At 40.4% G+C, this 26171-nt stretch overlaps 1 protein-coding gene and 1 long non-coding RNA gene across 7 annotated transcripts; both read left to right on the forward strand.

Annotated features, from left to right (window-relative positions):
• The first annotated feature begins 12954 nt into the window (after positions 1-12954).
• Positions 12955-23845, forward strand: LOC146701597 (uncharacterized). Of its 6 annotated transcripts, none has more exons than XR_014922205.1 (4): positions 12955-13057; positions 21854-22449; positions 22539-22632; positions 22980-23845. XR_014922205.1 is itself a non-coding variant. In XM_085467898.1 (4 exons), exons 1-4 carry the CDS (start codon positions 12986-12988, stop codon positions 22981-22983), a joined length of 399 nt encoding a protein of 132 aa, XP_085324024.1. In that variant the 5' UTR covers positions 12955-12985; the 3' UTR covers positions 22984-23845. The 6 variants fall into 6 exon arrangements, 2 of the variants coding, with proteins under 2 accessions (XP_085324024.1, XP_085324023.1); XR_014922207.1 differs by having other exon boundaries at positions 21854-22115; XM_085467898.1 differs by having other exon boundaries at positions 21854-22082.
• On the forward strand, positions 16793-18297 carry LOC146701598 (uncharacterized). Its single transcript, XR_014922375.1, has 2 exons — positions 16793-16843; positions 17169-18297. It is a non-coding gene; the product is annotated as an uncharacterized LOC146701598 (long non-coding RNA).
• Positions 23846-26171: the final 2326 nt, after the last annotated feature.

A 26171-nucleotide genomic window follows, 5' to 3' on the forward strand; every position in this document is an offset into this window, starting at 1 on the left:
TATCATAAGTTTACCAGTCTCACAAACTGTCGTCATAAATACACATTCCTTAACCGTTTATTAATAGGACCTTTGAGCTCAACGATAATTAATTAGTAGTGGAAATAATTTCTGGTACCCATCACAGAAATGTAGCAGTGACAATAATATTGTATGCTGTAATCATACTGGGCAATTAGTGATACAAAAAAACCCGTTTTATCCTGTGAATAAAAGTATGTTTTTGTCAATGTACCATAATAACAGAAGCGAAACGCAATATTGTGTCAGGACAATTCACTATTTATGCACAATAAATAAAGGAGCATAGCGCGACAATTTCTGTTCAGTGCCAGACTTGCTTGTAACTTATATCACCAATTATGTTATGAAAATGACGTATTAACTACTAAAAAACACTGACCTTTGTGTAAATGCTTGGAGCAGACTAACCTGTGAGCTGGAGTGTTCTGGGACGTTATATTTGGTCTTTGAATGGCTGCAATCCAGGCCATCCGTCGCGTCTTTGTTACTTCGGAAACATGGCTCGAACAATTTCTCTTCAACGACGTAATCCGATAACAACCGATCTCTTTACCCGTCGGCTTACCGTGGCTGTCATGCGACCGGCTATTGCAGTTAATAATACAACAGCTTCTTGACATTTTTGTGTTTCTTTTTATCGCTGTATAACTGATTTCAATTGAAAGTCTGTGTGCGCTAGTACCTCTTGCCACGAGTTCCCAGAATCCTTTGCGGTTCTACCCGTGAATGACGTCACATTTTCAATCTCTATATAATATGCATGTTAAATTTTATATTTGGGGTAAAATATCAAGTCTTTTCAAGTAAACAGGTTCAAGTCCAATTCAAGTCCCAAGTCATTGGTGTAAAAGTCCAAGTCAAGTCACAAGTCTTAGAACATTTTTTCAAGTCAAGTCTAAAGTCATAAAATTAATGACTCGAGTCTGACTCGAGTCCAAGTCATGTGACTCGAGTCCACACCTCTGCTTTCGCGCATTGCATGCCGGGTACTAGTGGCAAAACAATCAAACCAATGAATCAAATGCAAGCATTTGCAGCACCGCAAAACGTTCATTCTCCGGTTCCTTCTTGCTTTTTCTTTGCCCCCCAAAAAAGGTATGTAAAAAACAAAGGAGAACAATGCCGGTCCGTACAAAGACAGACTTGATGAAAAGTCAAAGAAAAGATACGAGGAAAAAATCAAACGAGTGAAAGGGTTAGACCCTGACGAGCACACAGAGTGGACAAAATACGTTAGCATGCTGCCCAACTTTCACCACGCTCATATTTATAATTATACGGTTCTTGGAGTGAGTGCATACACTCATGACGTTTTTAGTAACTTCAGGTCACTGCAACAAGCCCAGGTACAGTTTACCGACGGATGGGTGCAGGACCTTGAAATGCACCGAAAGACCATCGTACGTATCATAAGTTTACCAGTCTCACAAATCGTCTTCATAAATACACATTCGTTAACAGTTTATTAATAGGACCTTTGAGCTCAACAGTAATTAATTAGTAGTGGAAATAATTTCTGGTACGCATCACAGAAATGTAGCAGTGACAATAATATTGTATGCTGTAATTGTACTGGCCAATTAGTGATACAAAAAAAAACTGTTTTATCCTGTGAATAAAAGTATATGTTTTTGTCAATGTACCATAATAACAGAAGCGAAACGCAATGTTGTGTCAGGACAATTCACCATTTATGCACAATAAACAAAGGACCATAGCGCAACAATTTCTGTTCAGCGCCAGACTTGCTTGTAACTTATATCACCAATTATGTTATGAAAAATTACGTGTTAACTACTACAAAACACTTACCTTTGTGGAAATGCTTGGAGCAGACTAACCTGTGAGCTGGAGTGTTCTGGGACGTTATATTTAGTCTTCGAATGGCTGCAATCCAGGCCATCCGTTGGCTCTTTGTTACTTCAGAAACATGGCTTGAACAATTTCTCTTCAACGACGTAATCCGATAACAACCGATCTCTTTACACGTCGGCTTCCCGTAGCTCTCATGTGACCGGCTATTGCTGTTAATAATACAACAGCTTCTTGCCATTTTTGTTTCTTTTTAATCGCTGTGTAACTGATTTCAATCCGGTCGTTAAGTGATGATGTGACGAATCCTACTTCCGGACCTAAAGTAGTCTGCGTTTAATATGGCTTTTGTGTTGTTAACATGTTTAATGTTTTGTATTTTCTTCTATTTAATCTCAAAAAGCTCCTAAAACAGTCAGTGATCCCTGTTGACCTCCCTCGGCTTTTATTACCGCTAATCATTTATTTAAGCTCAGTTTTTAAAACCTTAGGATGTAACTACAGCCCAGCCCACGCAGCAGTATATGAATGACTAACCTCGTATTGTGGATGGATTATCTCAGTTGTTCTCCTGGCTGAAGTTTGGTCCTTTTACAGCATCCTGCCATGCGATTACATTTGTTTCTGACCACCGAGAACACTCACGTTAACTTTTATCGAGTGGAAAAAAAGTTAGCTTGTTTATATTATGCTAACATGGCTGTGTCGCTAGCGGTCACGTAGCACATCATTATATACCAGCTAGCCCAACTTCAGTAACCCTACAAACGTCACTTTAGTTTTCTGTCTTCATTTATGTTGGAAGTGATAACAGAGCTGTACGTTTCAAATTGTTTCCAAAACCCCGCAGTCAGGACATGCTATATTGTATTTATGTCTGTGAAGGTTCTCAGTCATCCAGGTCATCGTAGTCAAAGGAGCTTGCAAAGAAAAGCGTCTGGACTTCTTTAAGTTACTTGAAGACGTTTCACCTCTCATCCGAGAAGCTTCTTCAGTTCTAAGGTCAAATGGTGGAGAGTCCCAGATATAAACCTAGTGGGAGTAACCCCCCACAGAGGGACCAAGATAAGATGTCCTGATAAGAAGGACAGACGCAACAACATTGTCATCCCCTATGTAGCCGGTGTATCAGAAAAACTCAGGAGAGTTTTCTCCAAGCATGACATCCCGGTGCATTTCAGACCCAGCAACACGCTCAGACAAAAACTGGTTCACCCGAAAGACAAAACCCCTTCCCAGACGCCTTAACGCCCACTCACATCCTGGGCCATCTGATCTCAGGAATTCGCATGATAAGGTGGGGCCAGGTTTCACAATGAACTCACCCGAAACTCTGGCTGATTGGGACCCACACCCAGTTTCACACCTTGTCTCAGGCGATTAGAGGATCATCAGGGGGTCCTTTTGTCCCTCTGTGGGCCTCTGTATTGCATTTATGGATGGAGTGGTGTATGCTGGGTAATGGCACAGCTAGCGACTGGGTGACTTTATTCACCCGCTTCGGCTGTTATCAGTCCATACAATGGCATTATTAGCACAAATCAATCCCATAGATATGGGCCATCTCCTTCTAGATTGTTCAGAAGGTTGTTATCATCCATCCACATGGAGGATCACTAACAGGAGCGTGGGAAGACTCCAGAATCCACTCTGGCTGGAATCCGGTGGATTTAGCAGTGTTTACAGGTAAGACCATTTAAACGGACAGCATTTATAGAATGACTATTAAAAGTCAGTGAGTGTCAATAATCATGAGTGAACTCCCCGATGAAGCCTTGTGTGCTAAAACATGTCAGAGTTTAAAGGTTAAACATGAGTTTCCAAAACGTTTTGCTGGAGAACAATGAACTATTTGACTGAGTTTCAATTATTTACAGACGAGCAAAACCAGGACAGAGAAAAAAGGACAAAACTGACTCAGTAAAACGACAGAAAATAAGATCCCATGTAAATCTGTATTATGTAGAAGTTCAGCCCAGCAACCAGTTCAGTTCAACACAAGTTTAAATGATTCTATCTGAACTCTGTGGAGCCTGATCTCAAGCTTTTTGAGTCTGACACTGAAACCAGAGGATCTTTCTGTCTCTTCAGATTCACTGTGATCCAGTGATGGGAGTGATTTCAGCCCTGAGTGATCACGCTGATGTTTGCACAGAGCAGACAATGAGGTGAATGTTTTGGCACATTGGTAACAGTGAAGCAGTTTATTAGTAACGTGGGATCGTTTGTGTTTGGAGTATGAACTGAGATTCCTGAAGCTCTTGTCACACTGGTCACAGCTGTAGTTTCCTTCCATGTGTGTACGTTCATGCTTGTTACAAGTACTTGAATGTGAGAAGCTTTTGTCACAGTGTCTGCACTTGTATGGTTTCTCTCCTGTGTGGACTCGTTTGTGTGTTTTAAGCTCCCTTGCAGTGGTGAAGGATGACCCACACTGATCACAGAGGTGCTTTTTAACCCCACTGTGAATCAGTTCATGCCGTTTTAAGTCACCTGATGTGGTGAAGCTTCTCCCACATTCTTTGCAGTATTTCACTTTGTCTCCAGTGTGTCTACGTTGATGTATTTTTAGGTCAGCTTGGCAACTGAAAGTTTTTCCACAAAGGTCACAATGAAAGTCTTTCCCACCACCACAGTGATGACAGGGTTGAGAACTGGATCCATCTGTGTCGCTCTGCTTCTAAACAAAGACACAAAGACAGTGTAAGTCAGTCCTTCAACACTTTTATCCTGAACGTCGCCTGAAATAAAGAGCATCTCTGCAGACGTCCAATTACATTTGACTGTTTCAGTTAACACACTCAGTTTACTGGGCTGCAATAACTACAATACTACCACCATAATACTACAGTAATACTAAAATCATAACTGACATGAAAATCTGAATAATCACTCAGAGCTACTTTTCCATGCAGTAGAATTGCTAACATGCTAACACAGTTTAATGAGCAGAGTTGTTCCAAACAGTCAGGCTAAAATGACAAGATAACAATATAAATACATACCTCACAGTAACTGCACTTGTAGAGTCTCTTTCTGGTGTGGATCTGTTGGTGTTGTCTCAGGTAATGTGGAGATTTAAAAGTCTTCTCACACAGGTCACATTTATAAGGTCGTCCCTCAGTGTGGGTAAACGTGTTGTTTTAACTGTGTGTGAGTTATAAACTCTTTGCCACACTGTTCACAGCAGTACACATCATGTCTGGTGTGAATGCGTAGGTGTATATTTCTGTGCCCTATCTGACTGAAGGTTTTTCCACAGATGTCACAGCTGTACGCCTTAATTCCAGAGTGGGTAACTAGATGCCTCTGTAAGTTGCTACTTTGAGTAAAAGCTCTGCCACACTGATCACAGCTGTACGCTTTAACTTCACTGTGGATGAGTTGGTGTTTTTTTAGGGAATCCTTCCAGGAAAAAGACTTTCCACACAAGTCACAGCTGAACGGTCTCTCTCCAGTGTGGATGACCTGATGCTGTTTTAGATTAGCCTTCTCAGTAAACTCCTTCCCACACTCGTCACAGCTGTACGGTCTCTCTCCAGTGTGGATGACCTGATGACGTTTTAGTTCATTCTTCCTAGCAAAACCCTTCCCACACTCGTCACAGGTGTGTGTTTTCTCTCTCTTTCTTCTGTGAGGTTTGTCGGCCTCCTGAGAGCGCTGACTTCTCGCTCCATGTTGGTCCTGCAGTGACAGAGATACAAACAGAGGCAGTGAGTGAAATGCAGTCGTGGAACAAACTCAACCTTCAAACTCCCTCCATTAACACTAGTTTTAAACCTGAAGGTGGAGTGTGGCACCAAACACCTTAAAGGTCTCTTATCCCCACCTGCTGGTAGTTCTAACACATTACATCCAACCTGCTGTTAAAAATAATTCATAACTGTTTAAGCAGTGTTTAAAATCATGCCCATCTCTCCTGATTGTACGCACACACACACACACACACACACACACACACACTTTTATATTATTTTATAATTTATATTATTTTGTTGTTTCCTATTACATATTTCTATAATTTGTATAGATTTATACATAACTATTCAGTGATATTAAATCCTATGTTTGTTTATTTGTTTATTCATAAGGAACCCCATTAGCTTCCACAACAGATGTTGCTCGTCTTCTGTCATATACAATCACATGGAGGAAAAAACATGGCAGCGACGGAGAATGAGAAGGGTGAAAGCGGATCGTTGAATGAAACAGATGAACCAGAATTGGTTTGTAAAAATGCTTCAACTTCCGTGATGTGGAACTGGTTTAGCTTTCGTACGTCAGATACACAACAAACATTATTTGTGGTAGAGCATGCTAGCAGGCCGTCGTTATTACTGTGTTTTTTTAGAGTTGTAAAGTATTTTGTCTAGTGTCAATTATATCATCAGCTACATCATTAACGCAAATTTTCAAATGTATATCGTGATAAATATTTTTGGTCATATCGCCCTGCTCTGTCTGTCACCTTCTGTGTTGAGCTCATTGTTTCCTCTGTAGTGGCTGAGCTGAGTCCAAGTAGCTGAAAATGTTCCTCTGCTGCTCCGTCAGACTCTTCTCCTCCTGCTGATCAGCTGGGACACAAAACAGATCTTTGTTAGGCTCCACACTGCACTGAAGAGTCAAAGTGTCTCATATGTTCACCTGACAAGTAAAAGAACACATTTTTGCTTCCCGAGGTGGGAAACTTATTGGAAACAAACACAAAAGGTTTGAGCACTGATACCTGGCATTGCTGGCATTGAAAGATGCAATGCCAGCAATGTGGATGGTTAAGACTAAAACAATCATTAAGCAAAGACTAACCCCCACCTAGAGCTGGGCGATATAAGATTTTTTCATATCACCATATGTTTTTTTTTTTTCATTTCAGGCGATAACGATATCTATCACGATATAAGCCAAATAACTATATTTGTAAGATTTAAATGTGCCGTTGCTCACAAGTAAAATGTGAAATAATCAGCAGCTTGTTTTTATTTAAATATTTATTTCCCATAATAAGTTCAACAGGGTAGATGTACTTAAGGAACATGAGACTTTTTCAGATAAATAAAGGCAAATATTGGAAACTACACAAAAGGCAGCCGCTAAAGAGTTTAAGTTTCAAAATAGAACAAACGAAACAGACTACTAAATTGTCAATTCCACTTAGAAACAAAATATTAATTCTAAAAATAAATCTTAGTTCGTTTTACAGAAGAACAGACAAAATTGACTTACTTTTGTCGATATCAAATAAACTGAGAACTAAAAGGAAATTCTCAATCTCTCCTTGTTTTATAGCTGAGCTTTTCAAACAGTTTTAACAGTTACTTTAGTCTGACAAAAGCCGAATGACGAATTAGTGCTTTCAGTCAGAGATTGAGCATGCACTGGTTTATTGTATTTCCAGACTTGCTTTCGGCACAATTTACAGTGCGCGCTACTCTGTTTTTTGTCAGACTTGAAATAGCCGAAATACCTTCACACTACGGAACTTCTATGGCTCTTCCATTCGACAAACTCTCCAGCATTGGAAACATAATTGTTTTTTTCTTCGGTAACCTTCGTTCACGCTCTCGGTTGATTTTTCTCTAGTCGGTGTTACGGATTCAAATATTGGGATGGAGACAAGAGGAAAAACCACAATAACAACACTGGTCCGGCCGGGTTGAGTCAAACGATGATTTTAATGAACACACGCGTGGGAGATGGACACCGTGCGCAGACAGCATCAGATCTCAAAATGGTGGAGCATTGATCAAACTCTTATAGCCTCTGGTGCCCCCACCTTATCATAAAAGCCTAAACATTCACATTCTTTCTCTCACACGGCGCCTAAGCTACGACCTTGGCTCCCCGTTTATCTGCTCCTGCTGAGATGGGGCAGAAAACTCCAGTATGCTCTGTTCTCTTCTAATCAGACAAATAAGGCGATGACTTTCTGCGAACAGTATTTCTTATAACTCAGCAATATAATGCATCATATAACAATATCATTCATTCACAACAAATCAGCAGTCTAATGTAATGCAACTCAGTTTAACAAATGCAATAGTTATCACCTTCTTCTAATTCAGGAGAATAATGCAAACTAAAACTACATAATCATTCACAATCTTTAATTAGGGGTCTAACATGGCATAAAATAATATTATAATCTCACATCGGCAAACTCATTTCCTTCATTACCTGGGCAGCCCGGCTGGCTGCTTCCCAAACAAATACACATGTGCGCCTTGGCGCTTGTGCTGCACGTAACAAGTCACGTGATGCTGCGGCTGTGATTGGTTCGGCTCTGCGCTACTTAATTTGGATTGGCTGTTCTTTTTTTTTTTTTTGAGAGGACAAGAGCGGCGAGGTCTATCGCGATAGTTTAATTTTTCTATCGAGAAAAAGTTATTTCGCAATACATATCATTATCGTTCTATCACCAAGCTCTACCCACACCACGATTTTTTGATATGGGTAACCGCCCGTGTCGCCCGTATCAAAAACCGCTACTGCGTGTCACAAGTTAATCTGGCTGTAGGCTATGGTACTTGGCCAGAGGTTGCGCTGGTTGACTCGACTCCATTTGAGTGCACACAAAGTAAATTGCACGCTTTAGTTGTGCAGCGAAAATGAAAATCGCCCGTATCAAAAACCGCTACTGCCTATACTACTGTGCTGTGATGTCGCTCGTAAGGGTGAAACTCATTGTGAAACGTTTGAGAACCACTGCTACAGAACAATGGAGATTTCCGTTATATGGTAACGCCCTTAACTCACGTGACGCCCAGAATTGTACAATACTGATGCTTGAGAGCGCGCGTGTGATGCCAGTATGTATGGCAAGCCGTTAGAGCCATAAATCGCCACTTTCCTAACCCGTTTGGTTAAGAAATGGCGTAAAAAACGCCGTTTAATTATTCAAAACGCCGAAAAAAGCGGCGTTCTGTTCCGACAAACGCCGCTTTTTCCGTCACTCGGATGGTGCGTTCAGGGCGCCATCCGAGTGACGTAAAAAGCAGCGTTCAAAGACAGACGGAAACGCCGTTTTTATGCATCTTTGAACGGCGTTTTTTTACGGCGTTCTCTGCCAGCTGTAACGGCGTTTAAAACGGCGTTTTATTGAAATTATGCAGGGCACTCCCCATGGTTCCCTCATCCAATTACTTTCAACTCATTTCACCCAATCAAAGAAGAGGAAGTGCAGACCACACTAATGCATCACCGATTCACCTTGCTGCTAAGTGATTGCCTATTCAGTACCAGTGCTTGTCACAGTATTCACTTGTATTATAATCCCACTATGCATTTTGATGTGTTTAAGGCATGATCGAGCAAACAAACGACAGAATACTTTTTCTGAAACCATACCTGTGTTACCTGTTATGGCAGCTAACAGGTAATGAGCAGAGCTAGCTCTGCTCATTTCTGAGCTTCTTTCTTATTTTCCTCTTTACTTCTCTTAACCTTTAACTTATGTTTTAGCAATCAGATCCTGCCATCTTGCATTACCGCTTCGTGCTAGTTATGTTGACTTTTCTCTTCTTTTGTCTCCACTTTTTTCACCCGTGTTTGGACACTCGGCGCATGGCTCCTTTGTTTACATTAGGGATCAGCTGTTAGCGCTGCGCCCTGCAGCTGCGCTACCGGCAGACAGACCCTACATCCCCAGTGAGGGAAGAAACGGGGGTGATGTCTCCCGAGGACACCTCACACACCATCTCTCCTTCCTGTAATCACTTTAAATGTGAGATCGCTCCCTGTCCTCCCGTACTGGTGATGGTGAAGCCAAGGAGAGAAGGCCCAAGTAATAAACACCCGTTTCAAAGAACCGACCTGTGTCTGTGTTGTTGTGAATTCTGTCATGGAAATCAGTGCATTTCCTGAAAGAAATCTCTCCTTCCGGGTCATCCGTGGATCGAGTTTCCTTCGAGACGTGGGCAGCGATAAGCTGAGTTTTGTATAAGATTAATTATTCAAAGTAAGCTCAGGTATGCCGTTCAGCGGGTTAGTTACAGCGCCGGGAGTAGCCTGGGAGAACAAAATGATACAGAGACTGCTTTCCCAAAATCAACTCAAAGTTTATTCTTCTGTGCAGGGTTTTTATAGGCAGAAGGGTTCGTGTGTCAACAAGTTTCAAGTTACAAGTTACAACCATATAAGGAAGTTCCCCCTAGCTCTGAAAGGGGCCTTCTATAATCTCAACATACTTTTGACAGGTCCATTAAACACTAGACAGTTAGAATCCTTTAGTGATATAAGTTTGCACATGGTAGAATACTGCATGTAGTTATTTGCATTAGGAAATGTTTAACCATATATACCTAGAGGCACATAATCAATGGTGTGTGATCTTTAGCAGGCTGCAAACTTGATGTGCACTCGAGGAATGCACTGTCCCACTATACCACAGCAGGATCAACGCAGCTATGCCTGTTCCAGTTTAAGTGCCTTCTTTACATATAGATGAACTGTTGGATTTTCCAGACCAGCAGGCCAAAGGAAGTTGCCCGTGGGGTCGCAGCAAGAGGAGATGAAGTTCAAACAAAGGGCATTGCAGAAACAGGGTCCTTTGTATAATATCATCAAAAAAGGTATTCAGTACATGCTCCCAAAATACTAAAATATCTAACATTTCCTGTATCCTTTGGGGCAACAGACCTGAGTCACACTTTTAGAGAAGTACCTGGTGAGGTGGATTGAGAGGAATATCCATGATGCATGGCAGTTTGTTCACTCACTTCCTCTCCACCACAGCTTCCGAAGTGCAGCCAATCACAGAGCTTGCTCTCCTGATCCAAGAAGAACACATCAAAGTGCGCTGCACAAGCTTGCTCACAAAAAATAGCCTGCCCATACACTGCTTGTGTACAGCTTCTGTTTTGATCTTCCAGTTCAGCAAATGTATATATGTGGGTGTCCAGGTATTTGTGCTCCTCCACCACATCATATCAGTGGGTTCAGTATCTTATACTTTTGTCAAGATAATGCACACTGCAGCCGACAGTTATCAGAAAGAAGCCATTACCAAGTTACATGGATTCTTTTTTTTTTTTTTTTATAACTTCATGTCATATAAACTAGTTATGTTATGTGCAACACTGTCATGTGCCACTCTGGTTTTATGTTTCAAATTCGTGTAAGACATCCACAGCACTCTGATGACATTGACAAGGACATCTCCAGTTTACATGGGAAACTATTATTTCAGGTTCTTGAGATTACTTATTTACGTCACTTTTGAGAAAACGTACATACAGGTCTGATTCAAAACTGTATATCTATTTTTTTAATGCATGTTGAAAGGGCAAAAATATTCCTGAGATACTGTTAACATTATTAAATTTGAAGGCTATTATACAGTGGTATTACTTTAAACTGAGTAAAACGGTATTTTGATGATGAATCACATTTCCTGGAAACTTGGGTCCAAAATGGGATCCTATTGGTGGCTCAGCTGGTTAATAAAGAGGGAGTACGACTTACTTACAATGAATTCCTTACATTTTATAATTTTCCCGTAAGTGTTTGGGAATTCTCAATGGTGCTTGGTGCCATACCCTCAGGTACTTTAATGTTATATAAAAACACTGACAGTTCAATATCTACCTCAGTCACTCTCCCTGATCCAGCTGAGTCAGCAGTGGGAAAAATCTGCTTTTCACAGGAACTTGGTAACAGCAATAAGAGAATACGTAGTTTATTCCAAGAAGATATCGTGTCTCTCCCATATATATAATATCTTACTGGAACCAACATGTTCCAGATATCACCTGGAAGACAGTCTGGATGATCCCATAAATATCTAATTGCAAACAAGGTGAAGGAAATCTCATGTAGAATTCTTCATAAATGTTACCCAGCCAGTCACTATATGGTAACATTTAAAATACACATAAATACTAATTGAACTTTCTGTGGGGATCATCTAGAAACTGTAGCACATCTTTTTTGGTACTGTTCCTCTACACAGAGATTCTGGAAGAATTTAGCAGTTTTGTTATTGTCCATATTTTAAGGGAGTTTTCTTAATGATGGGAAAATGTTTTATTCTGTTTCTTTAAGTTCACCAGGAAGAATGATAAATGTTTTTTTATAATAAATTTGTTAATACTTTTGGCTAATTTTTTATCCATAAATGTAAGTTTATTAATAAATCACCATATTTCTGCCTTTTTAGAAGGATATGGAATAGTACATGAAGGAAACGGTTTCCAAGGCCTAATCCGTGGATCGACTTCCTCCGAGGCGTGGACGTCTATCAGCAGAGAATGTACCTTCACCTATCAGCAGAGAATGTCCCTTAGTCTGTAACACAGTCAAATATATTCTCAAGCAATATTCAAGCATGCCATTCAGCGTGTTAGTACGAGCTCGGGAGCAGCTTGGGAGAACAAGAAAACAGAGACTGCTTTAGATTGTCTTCCCAAATTGACTCAACTTTATTCACAAGTACAACAGTTTATATAGAGGGTAAAATTCATGAGACAGCAGATTATCAGTTTAAACCAGTACAGACCAAGATAAGGGAGCGTCTTCCTGCCCTTGGGTGAAGAAGCATCCTTTGTGTAGTTTATTAGTTCAGCTACAATTGTGATTATCTCAGCGACATATTTTCAAGGCACAAAACAAAGAGTTCTTTCATTAGTGAAATCTGAAACAAACCATTTGGCCTTCAACAGGCGTCTAAAAGATTAAGAAACTAATGTAGCTGAGGGAGTGATCTCTGTGGTATTTCAACCTTGTACCAGCCTGTGATTCTCACACATCAATTCTTGGGTCAAAGAGAAAAATAACTAAAACAAAGGGGCCTTATTGAATGACAGAGTTTTCCTGCATAATGTCACTATAAAACAATATCCAGTAAATGCTACCATGGTACTAAAATACCTAACAGTACATACAATCAATATCAGACTCAACCAACAAAAAGGCTCTCAGAACAATATATATATGTTGATTTTTGCGCATACTGATGAGATAATTTTTTACCCCTGATTTTGTATGTTCATGTTCTGTTCTTTTGTAAACTTCATGTGTTTGTATGTTGTATACTCATTGTGTTTCAATAAAGTTCAATTTTAAAAAAGTACGTTCTAAATGAAGCTTCAGACGTCACTAATCACGTGACTCTGGCCAAACGAATCAAGCCTCGACACAGTGCTTCTGAAGCAGTATGTTGATCTTTTTCACACACGCACCGGAGCGTCAGCTTCAAGCGGACCATCGCTACCTCTCACATCTAAAGGTAAGTGTCAAGGTAACTTTGAACTGAGTTCAGTCAATCTCGAGTTTTTCGAAGTTTTCTGAATGAAGTTTTCTGTTGCTCTCTGTGAGAGGAGACCGTTAAAGGCGAGGCTCTCCAGAGTGTAGCAAAACAGGAAACCACAGCTGGGTGTGTGTGCGTGTGTGCAAACGAATAGATTAGAAGTGCAAGTGAGCCACGAGTAAAGAAAGGTCACGTTTCGTGGTTTGTTTTTCTCACCACTGATCACGCGCTCAACACTCTACACATACTGGCATCACACGCGCGCTCTCGAGCATCAGTATGTACAATTCTGGGCATCACGTGAGTTGCAGGCTTTACCATATAACGGAAATCTCCATTGTTCTGTAGCAGTGGTTCTCAAACGTTTCACAATGAGTTTCACCCTTACGAGCGACATCACAGCACAGTAGTATAGGCAGTAGCGGTTTTTGATACGGGCGATTTTCATTTTCGCTGCACAGCTAAAGTGTGCAATTTACTTTGTGTGCACTCAAATGGAGTCGAGTCAACCAGCGCAACCTCTGGCCAAGTACCATAGCCTACAGCCAGATTAACTTGTGACACGCAGTAGCGGTTTTTGATACGGGCGGTTGCCCGTATCAAAAAATCGTGGTGGGGATTAGTTGTCTTTGCTTAATGATTGTTTTAGTCTTGACAATCCTCATTGCTGGCATTGCATCTTTCAATGCCAGCAATGCCAGGTATCAGTGCTCAAGCCTTTTGTGTTTGTTTCCAACAAGTTTCCCACCTCGGGAAGCAAAAATGTGTTCTTTTACTTGTGAGATGAACATATGAGACACTTTGACTCTTCAGTGCAGTGTGGAGCCTAACAAAGATCTGTTTTGTGTCCCAGCTGATCAGCAGGAGGAGAAGAGTCTGACGGAGCAGCAGAGGAACATTTTCAGCTACTTGGACTCAGCTCAGCCACTACAGAGGAAACAATGAGCTCAACACAGAAGGTGACAGACAGAGCAGGGCGATATGACCAAAAATATTTATCACGATATACATTTGAAAATTTGCGATAACGATGTAGCTGATGATATAATTGACGCTAGACAAAATACTTTACAACTCCACAAAAAACACGGTAATAACGACGGCCTGCTAGCATGTCCTACCACAAATAGAGTTTGTTGTGTATCTGACGTACGAAAGCTAAACCAGTTCCACACCACTGAAGTTGCAGCATTTTTACAAACCAATTCTGATTCTAATTTGTGTTGTACAGTTATTTCATTTTTAACCTTAATTTATATTTTATTCCTTCCTAGTTAAATTTACCCTTTTTAATTTTTCATATTTATTTCCTATCTTATTCATAGCCTTTTCCTTTTTTGTTTTCTTTAGGTCACGAGCAGTTGTCCAAGCATTTCACTACATATCGTACTGTGTATGACTGTGTACGTGACGAATAAAATTTGAATTTGAATTTGAATTTGAATTTGATTTGGTTCATCTGTTTCATTCAACGATCCGCTTTCACCCTTCTCATTCTCCGTCACCGCCATGTTTTTTCCTCCATGTGCGTATGAAAACAAAAGCACTGCGCATGCGCGTTTTACCCATATTCTATCGTGATATTTCATTTTCTTATCGTTGCCCAACATTATACCGGTATTACCGTCAACGGTATGATATAGCCTAGTCCTACATGAAAGGCACCCTGATTGTGCACTAATCACACATTAAAATGATCAAAAGAGGCAAAACTGTGTGCCAGAGTCTCGGGTCAGCGTTTGTTTTTATGTCACAGCACCAGAACGATTGCAGGCGCTCATAAGAAGTTACCATAAATCACCACCTTTCATGGTCTCAGCACATCGACTCTGTTATTAAGAAAATGGGACAAGGCATAGCTATGGCTATGAAATGCTCTTTCTGTATCACTTCTTCAATTATGAAAGATGTCATTAATGCACTAGTAATGTCTCATCTGGAGTATTGTTCAATCATTTGGTCAGCAGCTAATAAGACAGATCTTAACAGACTTCAGTTAGTCCAGAATAAGGCGTCCAGATTAGTGTTAAGATGTTCATACTATAATAATATTGATAAAATGCATAATCAACTTTCTTGGCTTCCTGTACAGGCTAAAATATTCTATGGCTTACTTGTAGTTATAAAGAAAGCAATTCTGTTAAACACGCCACATTTATTTCTGCTCAGCTGCAGTATCCAGATGAAATACATAATCATATTACACAGTTTTCAACAAACTGCAATTTAGTAAATGCTCGAGTTAAAAGTAACTTTTTGTAAAACTGTTACATTTAGAGCAACTTTTAAGTGGAATAAATTGCCTTATAAAATTAGAGAATTATTCAAACTATTCAAAACTTCAATGAACATTTAAAAGCTGATTTAAAGAGCTTTTAGTTGTTGTAAATATTGTAAGAGATGGTTTGTTTTTGAAATTTGTGTAATGTGCCTCAATGTTGTTATTATTATTATTATTATTATTATTATTATTGATTGCTTATATTTTAACAATTGTGAAACCTCATTGTGGATGTAAGAGCCAAATTATGTGGATATCTTGAATCCACTTTATTGTATAATATTTTATGTGATTGTATTTGACGGAAGATGAGCAACATCTGTTGTGGAAGCTAATGGGGTTCTTTTTGAATAAACAAATAAACAAACATAGGATTTATTATCAGTAAATAATTATGTATAAATCTATACAAAATATAGAAATATGTATTAGAAACAACAAAATAATATAAATTATAAAGTAATATAAAAGTGTGTGTGTACAATCAGGAGGGATGGGCATGATTTTAGTGTTTGAACAGTCATGAATTATTTTTAACAGCAGGTTGGATGTAATGTGTTAGAACTACCAGCAGGTGGGGATAAGAGACCTTTAAGGTGTTTGGTGCCACACTCCACCTTCAGGTTTAAAACTAGTGTTAATGGAGGGAGTTTGAAGGTTGAGTTTGTTCCACGACTGCATTTCACTCACTGCCTCTGTTTGTATCTCTGTCACTGCAGGACCAACATGGAGCGAGAAGTCAGCGCTCTCAGGAGGCCGACAAACCTCAAAGAAGAAAGAGAGAGAAAACACACACCTGTGACGAGTGTGGGAAGGGTTTTACTTTGAAGGCTAATCTAAAACACCATCAGGTCATCCACAGTGGAGTTAAAGCGTACAGCTGTGATCAGTGTGGCAGAGCTTTTACTCACAGTTGGAACTTACAGAATCATCTACTTACCCACTCTGGAATTAAGGCATACAGCTGTGACGAGTGTGGGAAGGAGTTTGCTAGGAAGGATAAACTAAAACAGCATCAGGTCATTCACACTGGAGAGAGACCGTTCAGCTGTGACTTGTGTGGAAAGTCTTTTTCCTTGAAGCGTTCCCTAAAAACACACCAACTCATCCACAGTGGAGTTAAAGCGTACAGCTGTGATCAGTGTGGCAGAGCTTTTACTCAAAGTAGCAACTTACAGAGGCATCTAGTTACCCACTCTGGAATTAAGGCATACAGCTGTGACATCTGTGGAAAAACCTTCAGTCAGATAGGGCACAGAAATATACACCTACGCATTCACACCAGACATGATGTGTACTGCTGTGAACAGTGTGGCAAAGAGTTTATAACTCACACACAGTTACAACAACACATGTTTACCCACACTGAGGAGAGACCTTATCAATGTGACCTGTGTGAGAAGACTTTTAAATCTCCACGTAACCTGAGAGAACACCAACTCATCCACACCAGAAAGAGACTCAACAAGTGCAGTTACTGTGAGGTATGTATTTATATTGTTATCTTGTCATTTTAGCCTGACTGTTTGGAACAACTCTGCTCATTAAACTGTGTTAGCATGTTAGCAATTCTACTGCATGGAAAAGCAGCTCTGAGTGATTATTCAGATTTTCATGTCAGTTATGATTTTAGTATTACTGTAGTATTATGGTGGTAGTATTGTAGTTATTGCAGCCCAGTAAACTGAGTGTGTTAACTGAAACAGTCAAATGTAATTGGACGTCTGCAGAGATGCTCTTTATTTCAGGCGACGTTCAGGATAAAAGTGTTGAAGGACTGACTTACACTGTCTTTGTGTCTTTGTTTAGAAGCAGAGCGACACAGATGGATCCAGTTCTCAACCCTGTCATCACTGTGGTGGTGGGAAAGACTTTCGTTGTGACGTCTGTGGAAAAACTTTCAGCCATGAAAGGAGCTTAAAAAGACATCAACGTAGACACACTGGAGACAAAGTGAAATACTGCAAAGAATGTGGGAGAAGCTTCACCACATCAGGTGACTTAAAACGACATGAACTGATTCACAGTGGGGTTAAAAAGCACCTCTGTGATCAGTGTGGGTCATCCTTCACCACTGCATGTAAGCTTAAAACACACAAACGAGTCCACACAGGAGAGAAACCATACAAGTGCAGACACTGTGACAAAACCTTCTCAGATTCAGGTAGTCGTAACTATCATGAACGTACACACATGGAAGGAAACTACAGCTGTGACCAGTGTGACAAGAGCTTCAGGAATCTCAGTTCATACTCCGAACACAAACGATCCCACGTTACTAATAAACTGTTTCACTGTTACCAATGTGCCCAAACATTCACCTCATTGTCTGCTCTGTGCAAACATCAGCGTGATCACTCAGGGCTGAAATCACTCCCATCACTGGATCACAGTGAATCTGAAGAGACAGAAAGATCCTCTGGTTTCAGTGTCAGACTCAAAAAGCTTGAGATCAGGCTCCACAGAGTTCAGATAGAATCATTTGAACTTGTGTTGAACTGAACTGGTTGCTGGGCTGAACTTCTACATAATACAGATTTACATGGGATCTTATTTTCTGTCGTTTTACTGAGTCAGTTTTGTCCTTTTTTCTCTGTCCTGGTTTTGCTCGTCTGTAAATAATTGAAACTCAGTCAAATAGTTCATTGTTCTCCAGCAAAACGTTTTGGAAACTCATGTTTAACCTTTCAAACTCTGACATGTTTTAGCACACAAGGCTTCATCGGGGAGTTCACTCATGATTGGACCATGAGAATAAAGGTTTTTAGTTCTTTCAAAGAGTCTTGGAGGTGTTTGATGTTTCTGTTTTTTCTACAGAAAGGAAGAAACTATTTTTCTTGCTTTATGTAGTGTGGAAGTTTTTAATGTTTCTTCATCTGTGATGTTCTTGAATGTGTTGACATGAAGATGGTACAAATAAACTGTCCTTTTAGCTTCAGCTCCTAATTTATTCATTATTTATGGATGTAGCACAGCAGCAGTGTCTTGATTAACACATGGAGGGCTCGGGGTCTGATGGTAAATAATGTTTTGTGTCCTTGTACACATCATACAGCTCAGCTGTTCCACAGATGTCAGGTTTACACAGTGGGATGGTTTGTAAGAACGCAGCTCTCCTGTGGATAAATCCTTACTCTTAGCCTCAGGACCTCACACAGTCCCAGCAGGTTCAGTCAGAAGATTTATCCCTTATATCAAAACTTCACAGAGTCTCCTTTGCTGTGCTGTTTTCACAAAGAAACGTAAACTGAAGACCTGAACTTACAATGTTTTAATTAGTTTAGCAGATTCAGTGTCTCCATGATCAAATCTGCTGTTTTTGTGCTGCTGTTGGTAGAAAGCCGGTTAATGCTGAAATGAACTGGCTGCGTGCATCTCTGAATGTAAATTGGTGCACTATTAATAGATCACTCTGGAACGGTATCGTCACCATAATTTGCCCACTTAGTAAATCTCACTCATGGCCAAGAAATTGAAATAAATCTTGTTTCCCTGCTGGATAGTGATCCACTGTAACTCTGCTCCTCCTTCCTGTTTAGGATTTCTGTGGCTGAAGTAAAATTCCCTCCATCCATCAGTTATCCCAGCTAACCCAAAGTAAAAGAAAGTTTTGCTCATCTTAACAAAGCATTACAATAATGGGCATTACCAATGCAAACTGAATAATACAGAAGATGAAAGAAGAGACTTTGATCAGTTAATAAAGCTCATGATCTTGATTCATTGTGGCTGCTACACAGATACTTCTGGGTCACTTCTCTCAGTTAGGAACCTTCCTCACCAAAACTGACTGTTGGACCACACCCCTGGTTTCATGAGAAGTTGTTTCAGCCATGATTTCTCTTCCTGTATTTCAGAGTAAAGACTGAAGTGACAAATGGAAACATGTTTAAAAAACGCAATGTGAGAGAGACGTTGAGGTCCTTGGAAGTTACCCTGGGTTTTTCTGTCACCCTGCTAGATGTTACACACCTTGTTATTGGACTGATTTCTACTGCTGGACTACTCCTGGGGAGAGTAACAATACTCTTACTAATTAGCTCCCTTTCACACCTTTGGGGATATTTATTTTTGTGCTTGCAGCGCTGTGAGCCAGAACAGCGAGAGAAAAATCTGCAACAGCGACGAGCCGAATGCTTAAGTGAATCCCAGCAGCTGCACATGTGCTACGCTGATTTAGAGGATATCTTTGCTCTGGATTTATATTTATACTTTTTCATTTCCATATGATTCTTCTTGCATCTAAACAAAGATGATTCAATTTGCTAAATTTTGATGGCTCTTCGTGCTCGGGTGTAAATGAGACGTAATATTTGCTCTTGGTTTGTTTCGCCTGTACTGAACCTTGCAGTACAAACAAAACCTAAAAACATTATTTGTAGTTGTTATTCTTAGTTGTTCTGCTGCCGAAATACCACAGGGTGTAATTATGAAGTTATTGAGCTGCACATACTTTACGACCTGCTTAAGTTCGAGGTCACAGCGTCTGTAGAGCAGCTGGAACATAATGAAGTCTACAAGGTTAAAGTTTTATCTTCACTTGTTGTTCTCTCTGCTGCTTGGTTTGATGGATCTGAGAGCTTTTGTTTTTATTACTGTTATTATAATTATCATTAATATTTTACTCTTTAAAAGCTTTAAAATAGTGTTTGTGTTTGAAAAAATTGATTTAAGAATAGGACAGAAACATCTGTCCTTCTGAAAATCGCCCAAAGGCACGGAGACAAACTCAAAGGATGCAACGTGTAACTTTCTCTTCCTTCATGTCAGCACCATCATTGATTATTTATATAAAATGCATATAGCAACAGTAACACTTTAGTTTGTATTTCATGATTTCTGTAACTGGAAAATATTTTGTTTAAAGACAGAAGTGAGTGCGTAGTTGCAACATTAAAGTGAAATATTAATTAATGAGCATTAAGTATATTTGTTGCTTAAGCGTTTGCACTATAACTTAAGTAGGATTATAACTTTTAAGCAAGGAAAGATTTCAGATATTTAGTTCACTGTTTCAGTCATTGTATATGAAATTAAAAAATTTACGTTGGTCAAATATGATCCTCTAAATCAAATAAGTTTGAAAAATACTTTTTTAAATTTCCTTTTTGAAAATAAATGATGTATTTTTAAATGTCGCAACAAATTTTCACAAAAAGTAACTAATAATTAAAACCAGTTAAACAAAATAAAACAATTTAAAAATAAAATTTTTGAATCATGCTTAACCAAATGCCAGGATGGAGAGCTGAACCTAAAGTATACGTAGAAAGATTTCAACATTTGAGCAGATTGTCCAGTTTTTAATGTTTTTATCACATATAAATGTCACAGTAGTGGGTCCTGGCCCAATGCTTTGTGTTTTTCATTTAATATTCTTTGACTATTGTTTTTCTTGGTTTTTGTTATTCTTATTTATCAGGCTCTCAGTAATCTTAGTTCTCCCTGCCTCAGTGTTCTTCTTAGCCTGTGTTTAGTTTCTGTTCCCGTGTCCCACGTTTCATCATTTCATGTCGAGTCACCCCTGTCTCTATGTTCCCTGTTTCTCCCCAGTCAGCCCCGCCTCCCTCGGGCACTCATGTGTGATATAGAGTAATAAACCTGACTACATTTTCTACACTCTCTTTATTACCTGTTACTTTAAAATTCATACACTAATTATGTCTGCCCACCTCTCTAATGTGAAGGTCAAAGGTCAACATCCCAGTGACATAAGAATAATCCCAAAGGGGCAAGGGGAGCGGTTAATTTAGCATATTTAGCATTAAGGGTACAGCAAGGATATACTTTTACTTATTGTGGCAGGGGTGTGGTCTCTGGCCTGCTGCAGTGGAGGCTGGTGGCGGGACGTTGGACGGCACAGGTGAGGGTGATGGAACTCATGACTCTCCCCTTTATAGTGACTGAGGAGACTGGCGTGGGGGAAGCGTGTAGTGGAGGAAGCCGAGGAGAGAGCTGGTTTCTGGCTACAAAGACGGCGTCTAATGTGTCAATCACCTCTGAATCAAACTCTGTGTGGGTCAGTTCATTTCACAGTATTGTTTAGTATATCTTCACTTGTCTCACTCTCCTTCTGTTCTGTCCATCAGCACGATCCTCAGCGCTTACACAGATCCTCCATCGATGTTTTGGATCCAATCAGTGATCAGTTCTACGAGGAGGCCTGGATGTTCACCAGCACTCGCTACAACTCCATCACCAGAAGGTGAGTGTACTCCTTTGTATTCAGATGAACTTTCTTTTTAAAAAAACATTTTCATATATGAGCTTTCTATTATTTCATGGGCAATTTAATCAATATTAAAATTACAAGCATATCAACAAAGGTAAAGCTGATTTTTTTCCACTTTCTGTCACACAGTCATGGAGGAATACAATAAATACATAATCAATCATAGATCCTGAACAATGAGATTAAAAGAAAGTCTGTGGCTCTAAAAACTAAACAGTATAAAGACATGCTCCAAGCTGCTTTTTCTCTCCTACTCCTCTAGGTTTTCCACTGTCGGCCATCCAGAGATGCTGGAGGGCTACCTGACCAATGCTGGCCTACGCAAAGAGGTCCCGGCTCGGGCTCGGAGGAGCTGAAGAAGATCCTTGCCTTCCTTGTCAGTTTCCTCTTCAGTTCCTGTCCCAACAAAACCTGCTTTCACCTATTAGCTCCAAAGAGGCTATGGTGCCCGTGGAGGTCTGGACCTGAGGCCTGTGCTCATCACGTGGAAGGTGAATAGAAAACACTCTGACACCATTCTGGAGGTCTGACGGGACTCTGACCAAAACACAGATGAAATAAAACTTGTGGCTGGAGTTTTTAAAATCTCTTTTTCACCTCATAGATTAATGCTCATGATTGCATGTTAGCAAGACAGCATCTGCCCAAGGTGAAACTCTCAGGAGACATTTACTCTTAAACTGTTATCTGGTTAAGACTACTTGAGGAGATCTTAGTAGCGAGTATGTGGATTTAGTCTCTTCACCAACAGCAGACAGACCCATGCCAAGAAAGCAGACATGTTCACAGAGAAAGCAGAGAGCAGAGATTGGAAAAAGCTAAAAAGAAAACGCTGCAGCTTTAGACGACTATCTGCCTGTAAGGCTGAAAAATTCCAGTTACGCTCTATTTTGGAAAAGGTCCCAGTTTTGGTAACCTGGATTTTTATTTCTCCTCTTCTGCTACAGATGTTGACTGTGACCTCAGAGGCCAACTGGACCACAAAGCTGCAACAGGATTGAGGGAGAGGAGTCTTCATCCAGCTTCAAAGAAAACATCCAGGTAAAGTGATGTGGATCAGTGGATAAAAGTCTCCACTTTCAAAGGAGATACTCTGAGAGAGAGAGAGACTATCTGAGCCATTTTAGCCCAAATTATAGTACTTTATAGTACAGCAACACTTTTAAAGGACAAAAATTAACATAAACTTTGACTGTAATACAAACAAAGTATTGCATGTGTTTTTTAAAACTGTTCCTCAGATGGGCAGGATATCACTATTAGACTGTCCCACCAGCCAACTTCAACAAAAGAACACAGCAGCATTCAGTGATCAGCACAGATGAGCTTGTTCCTCTAACACTCAGCATCTGATCCCTGTTGGTCTGTGTGCTTCTGCTTTTGGTCAGTTAGAAACCCTGCAGTAACCTCACCCAACACTGTGTCTTCTTGTTCGCCTCAACATTGAAGTATCAAATGTCCAACATCTGGAAAGGAAACCACACCAGTGTACTGTGATGCTTCACCAACATGTGGCTGACGCTGGTTCTGCCTTTCATGCTGACATCACCAGAGAGCCCCGCCCACCTCAGGACCTCCCCTGTCATGTATTGAACAGGATGATTATGAAGATGACCGAGTGCAAATAAGACTGTAAAAATCCGCAACCAGAATGTTTAGATGCTTTCTAATTATTCATGAATATCATGAGTGTTTGTGTGTTTTGTCTTTTCTTTCCTGACGTTTGTTACTAACAAAGACAGTTTACGCTCTGTATGTGTTTTCATCCTTACCAGCCACACTCTAACTGCAATTAAGAAAACAAACTTTAGAAATTGTCGACTCAGTGACTTCATAAAATATTTAAGTGGTTCAGGTAGAGCCAGTTTTTAAATGACCATGAACACTTACCTTATTGTATCTGTACAGCATGTTTTTCTATTAGACAGATTTGTAACAGAGGCCTTGCTCTCAGTAAGTTTGAAGTCATTTTCTGATTTATTTTGTAATCTCTGACCTTTGTACATCCTGCTCAGTTTGCATGCTGCCTTTAGGAGTTCCTGTCTTTTGTATTTGAAGATAATTCATTGAATATACTCTGCTGCTTCCCTTTGGTGCCTCACACATCACTTTGTCAAGTTTTTCAGTGTCATTTTTTTTATAGCTGTTTGAATTCTCTGTATGTTTGACCCTGTAGACTGTTTAATGGACTGCTTGTCTTCCTGTTTGTAACCACTGCCTGTTTACGACTAAAGATTTGGATTTTTGACTTTAATACAGCCTCTGCGTGTCGTCCCTTTGTGACCTCGTCCTCTGTGAATGTGTCACAGATGTTTTCATTATAATAACACAGCTTTCCCACAGTGGCTTGCAGCAGCAAAGCTTCAGATTAACACAGTGATTTTATATTCAGAATTATTCTGACAGTGGGCCACTGTGAATTGTGATCTTTCATGAGGTCAATTTTAAAGTTCAGTATTTCAAAGCAGGAGCTATGAACAGTCATCATGTTGGCATTAGAATTATTATTATTAATCATTATTAATAATGTTGTTACTCATAACTTTTATTAGTATACATGAATTTTATCAATAGTAAAAAAATAATGAATAATTCATGTCTAACTTTCATTGTGTTTTGTATATTAATTATATTTAAATAGAGATGTTGACCATAACTGTACAGTAGCATACTAAAACAAGCATCAATGTAACATACATTAATGGTCCAAGCTGTCATAAATGGGGAGCCTGATCCTTTATTATGAAAATATGACGAGTATTTTTCTTGTCAGTTGGGAAGAAGTTGGTCTTCTTTTTTCCTTTTCTGTTATAATTGAAACTCTGATCAAACCTACTCATGTTTACAGCATGTAAAAGCAACTGACAGTCCATGGCATTGTTGTTTGTAGATGTGCAGTGTAGTGGGAGCATAAATCAAAATGAAATAAAACAGTAACATTTATGTAATAAAACATTTTAATGAAAATGATTAGACCCTTTATAAACTTTAAAGGGATCTGAAAACAAGGCTAGCAAGGTTCTCCAAGAGTTTCTCCATGGGTAGAGCTTCTAGCTCTTCCAGCACATCGGTGGCCGTGCAGGCTGCCAGTTTCTTGGTTGCTCTTTTTACCCCACTGGTTGTGAGTGTCTAAATACCTCCACTAGCTCGCTTTGGCTGCAGTTAACTTGGGAGGAAGGGGTGGGTGTCCCATGGCTAGATGAAAAACAATTATCTGAGATACATAATATAATAACATGCATATATCTCTATCAATTAAATCTGGCATGAGGTCTGATATTTTTAATTCACTTATTTCTCTCATAAATATTGGATCTAAATTGCAAATGTGTTACAGTTATACTGTTACTGTGTGACAAAGTGGATGAGTTGCAATGGTCTCCATTTGTCCCATATGTGTTTACTTTTTTTTTCACATTATACTGTTTCTATTTATTTGCTATGATTTGCTATTTGTTAAGTAACATTTCTTCACACACTATCCCAGGTTTGTGTGTGTAAGCGTTCAGTTGCCGGTAGTGATGGCCCGCTTGAAGCTGACGCTCCGGTGCGTGTGTCACAAAAATCGACACACTGCTTCAGAAGCACTGTGTCGAAGCTAGATTCGTTTGGCCAGAGTCACGTGATCAGTGACGTCCGAAGCTTCATTTAGAACCTAACCGCTTTGGTGTCTGATTCCCTGGTTTATAAGAAAGTGAATCATTTGCGGGATTTGTGGAGTGTTTTGATGGTGACAGATAGCGAACCACTGATATTTCTACTGAGAGATTTGGAGCCAGTGAGGAATAGAGGAGGTTCTGTTGTGTGGGAGTATTTTGAGTTGATTTTGGTCGATCAGGTGGGTTTTCCAGCTTTGTGTTCTGGCTGTTTGCTTTTGTTTTGTGCGTGTTTATTTTATCTGAAAACGGGAAAAACTTAAAATGTCAAAAATCTGATTTTCATAATATAAATATCATTAAATAACTTTAGAGACTGTTTCCTCGTGGCTGCGTGCAGCGGGGCTAGGGGAGGGTCTGTGCTGACGGACGTGGGTTACTGACCTGGTAGCCTGTCTGCCCCTGGGTGGGTCCGGGATGGGCGTGAGGTTCTGGGGGCGCTCCGTCTCTGGGCTGGGGCCCTGGCCGGGCCTCGGGGCCTTGGGTCCTGGTTTGTGTGTTGCCGGGGTTGTGGGCGGGTGGGTGCATGGGGGCCCATCCCTGGCGCAGGGTGCCGCCGGTGCGTCGAGCCACCTGGGGGGCTCTTCAACTGGTGGGGGAGATTGTCACACCTTGCAGGAGCTTTCCTCTCTTCAGGAACTCTCTGCAGGAGGGGGAGATACAGGAGAGGTGGAGGAAGATCTCAGCCTGGGTGTCTATTGTCTCATGTAGTCTGGAAGATGAGTGGATGGTGGGGTGGGTGCAGTTTTCTCTGTGGTGGGGTTGGGTGGACTGTCCCGAGCTCTGTGGGGCCGGGGGGCGCTGCTGCGCTGGGCCCCGGTCTGGATGGGCCTGGGCCCCCTTTCCCTGGCGGGTCGCGGAGTATGGGGGTGCCTACTGGAGTCAGCGGGGGAGCTGGCCCCAGGGAGGGGTCACTTGCCCCTC

Source organism: Copadichromis virginalis, linkage group LG9 (assembly GCF_057382275.1).
Source record: "Copadichromis virginalis isolate Kocher_CV1m ecotype Utaka linkage group LG9, C_Virginalis_male_GT1.1, whole genome shotgun sequence".
NCBI lineage: Eukaryota > Metazoa > Chordata > Actinopteri > Cichliformes > Cichlidae > Copadichromis > Copadichromis virginalis.

Bases quoted from the DNA above. Each gene is read 5' to 3' on its own strand.
- LOC146701597 (XM_085467897.1), top strand. From the start codon at position 12,986: ATGTTGATCTTTTTCACACACGCACCGGAGCGTCAGCTTCAAGCGGAC. The intron at 13,058-21,853 runs GTAAGTGTCAAG...CTACTCCTCTAG, and splicing joins GCTACCTCTCACATCTAAAG to GTTTTCCACTGTCGGCCATC. The intron at 22,083-22,538 runs GTGAATAGAAAA...CTTCTGCTACAG, and splicing joins CTGTGCTCATCACGTGGAAG to ATGTTGACTGTGACCTCAGA.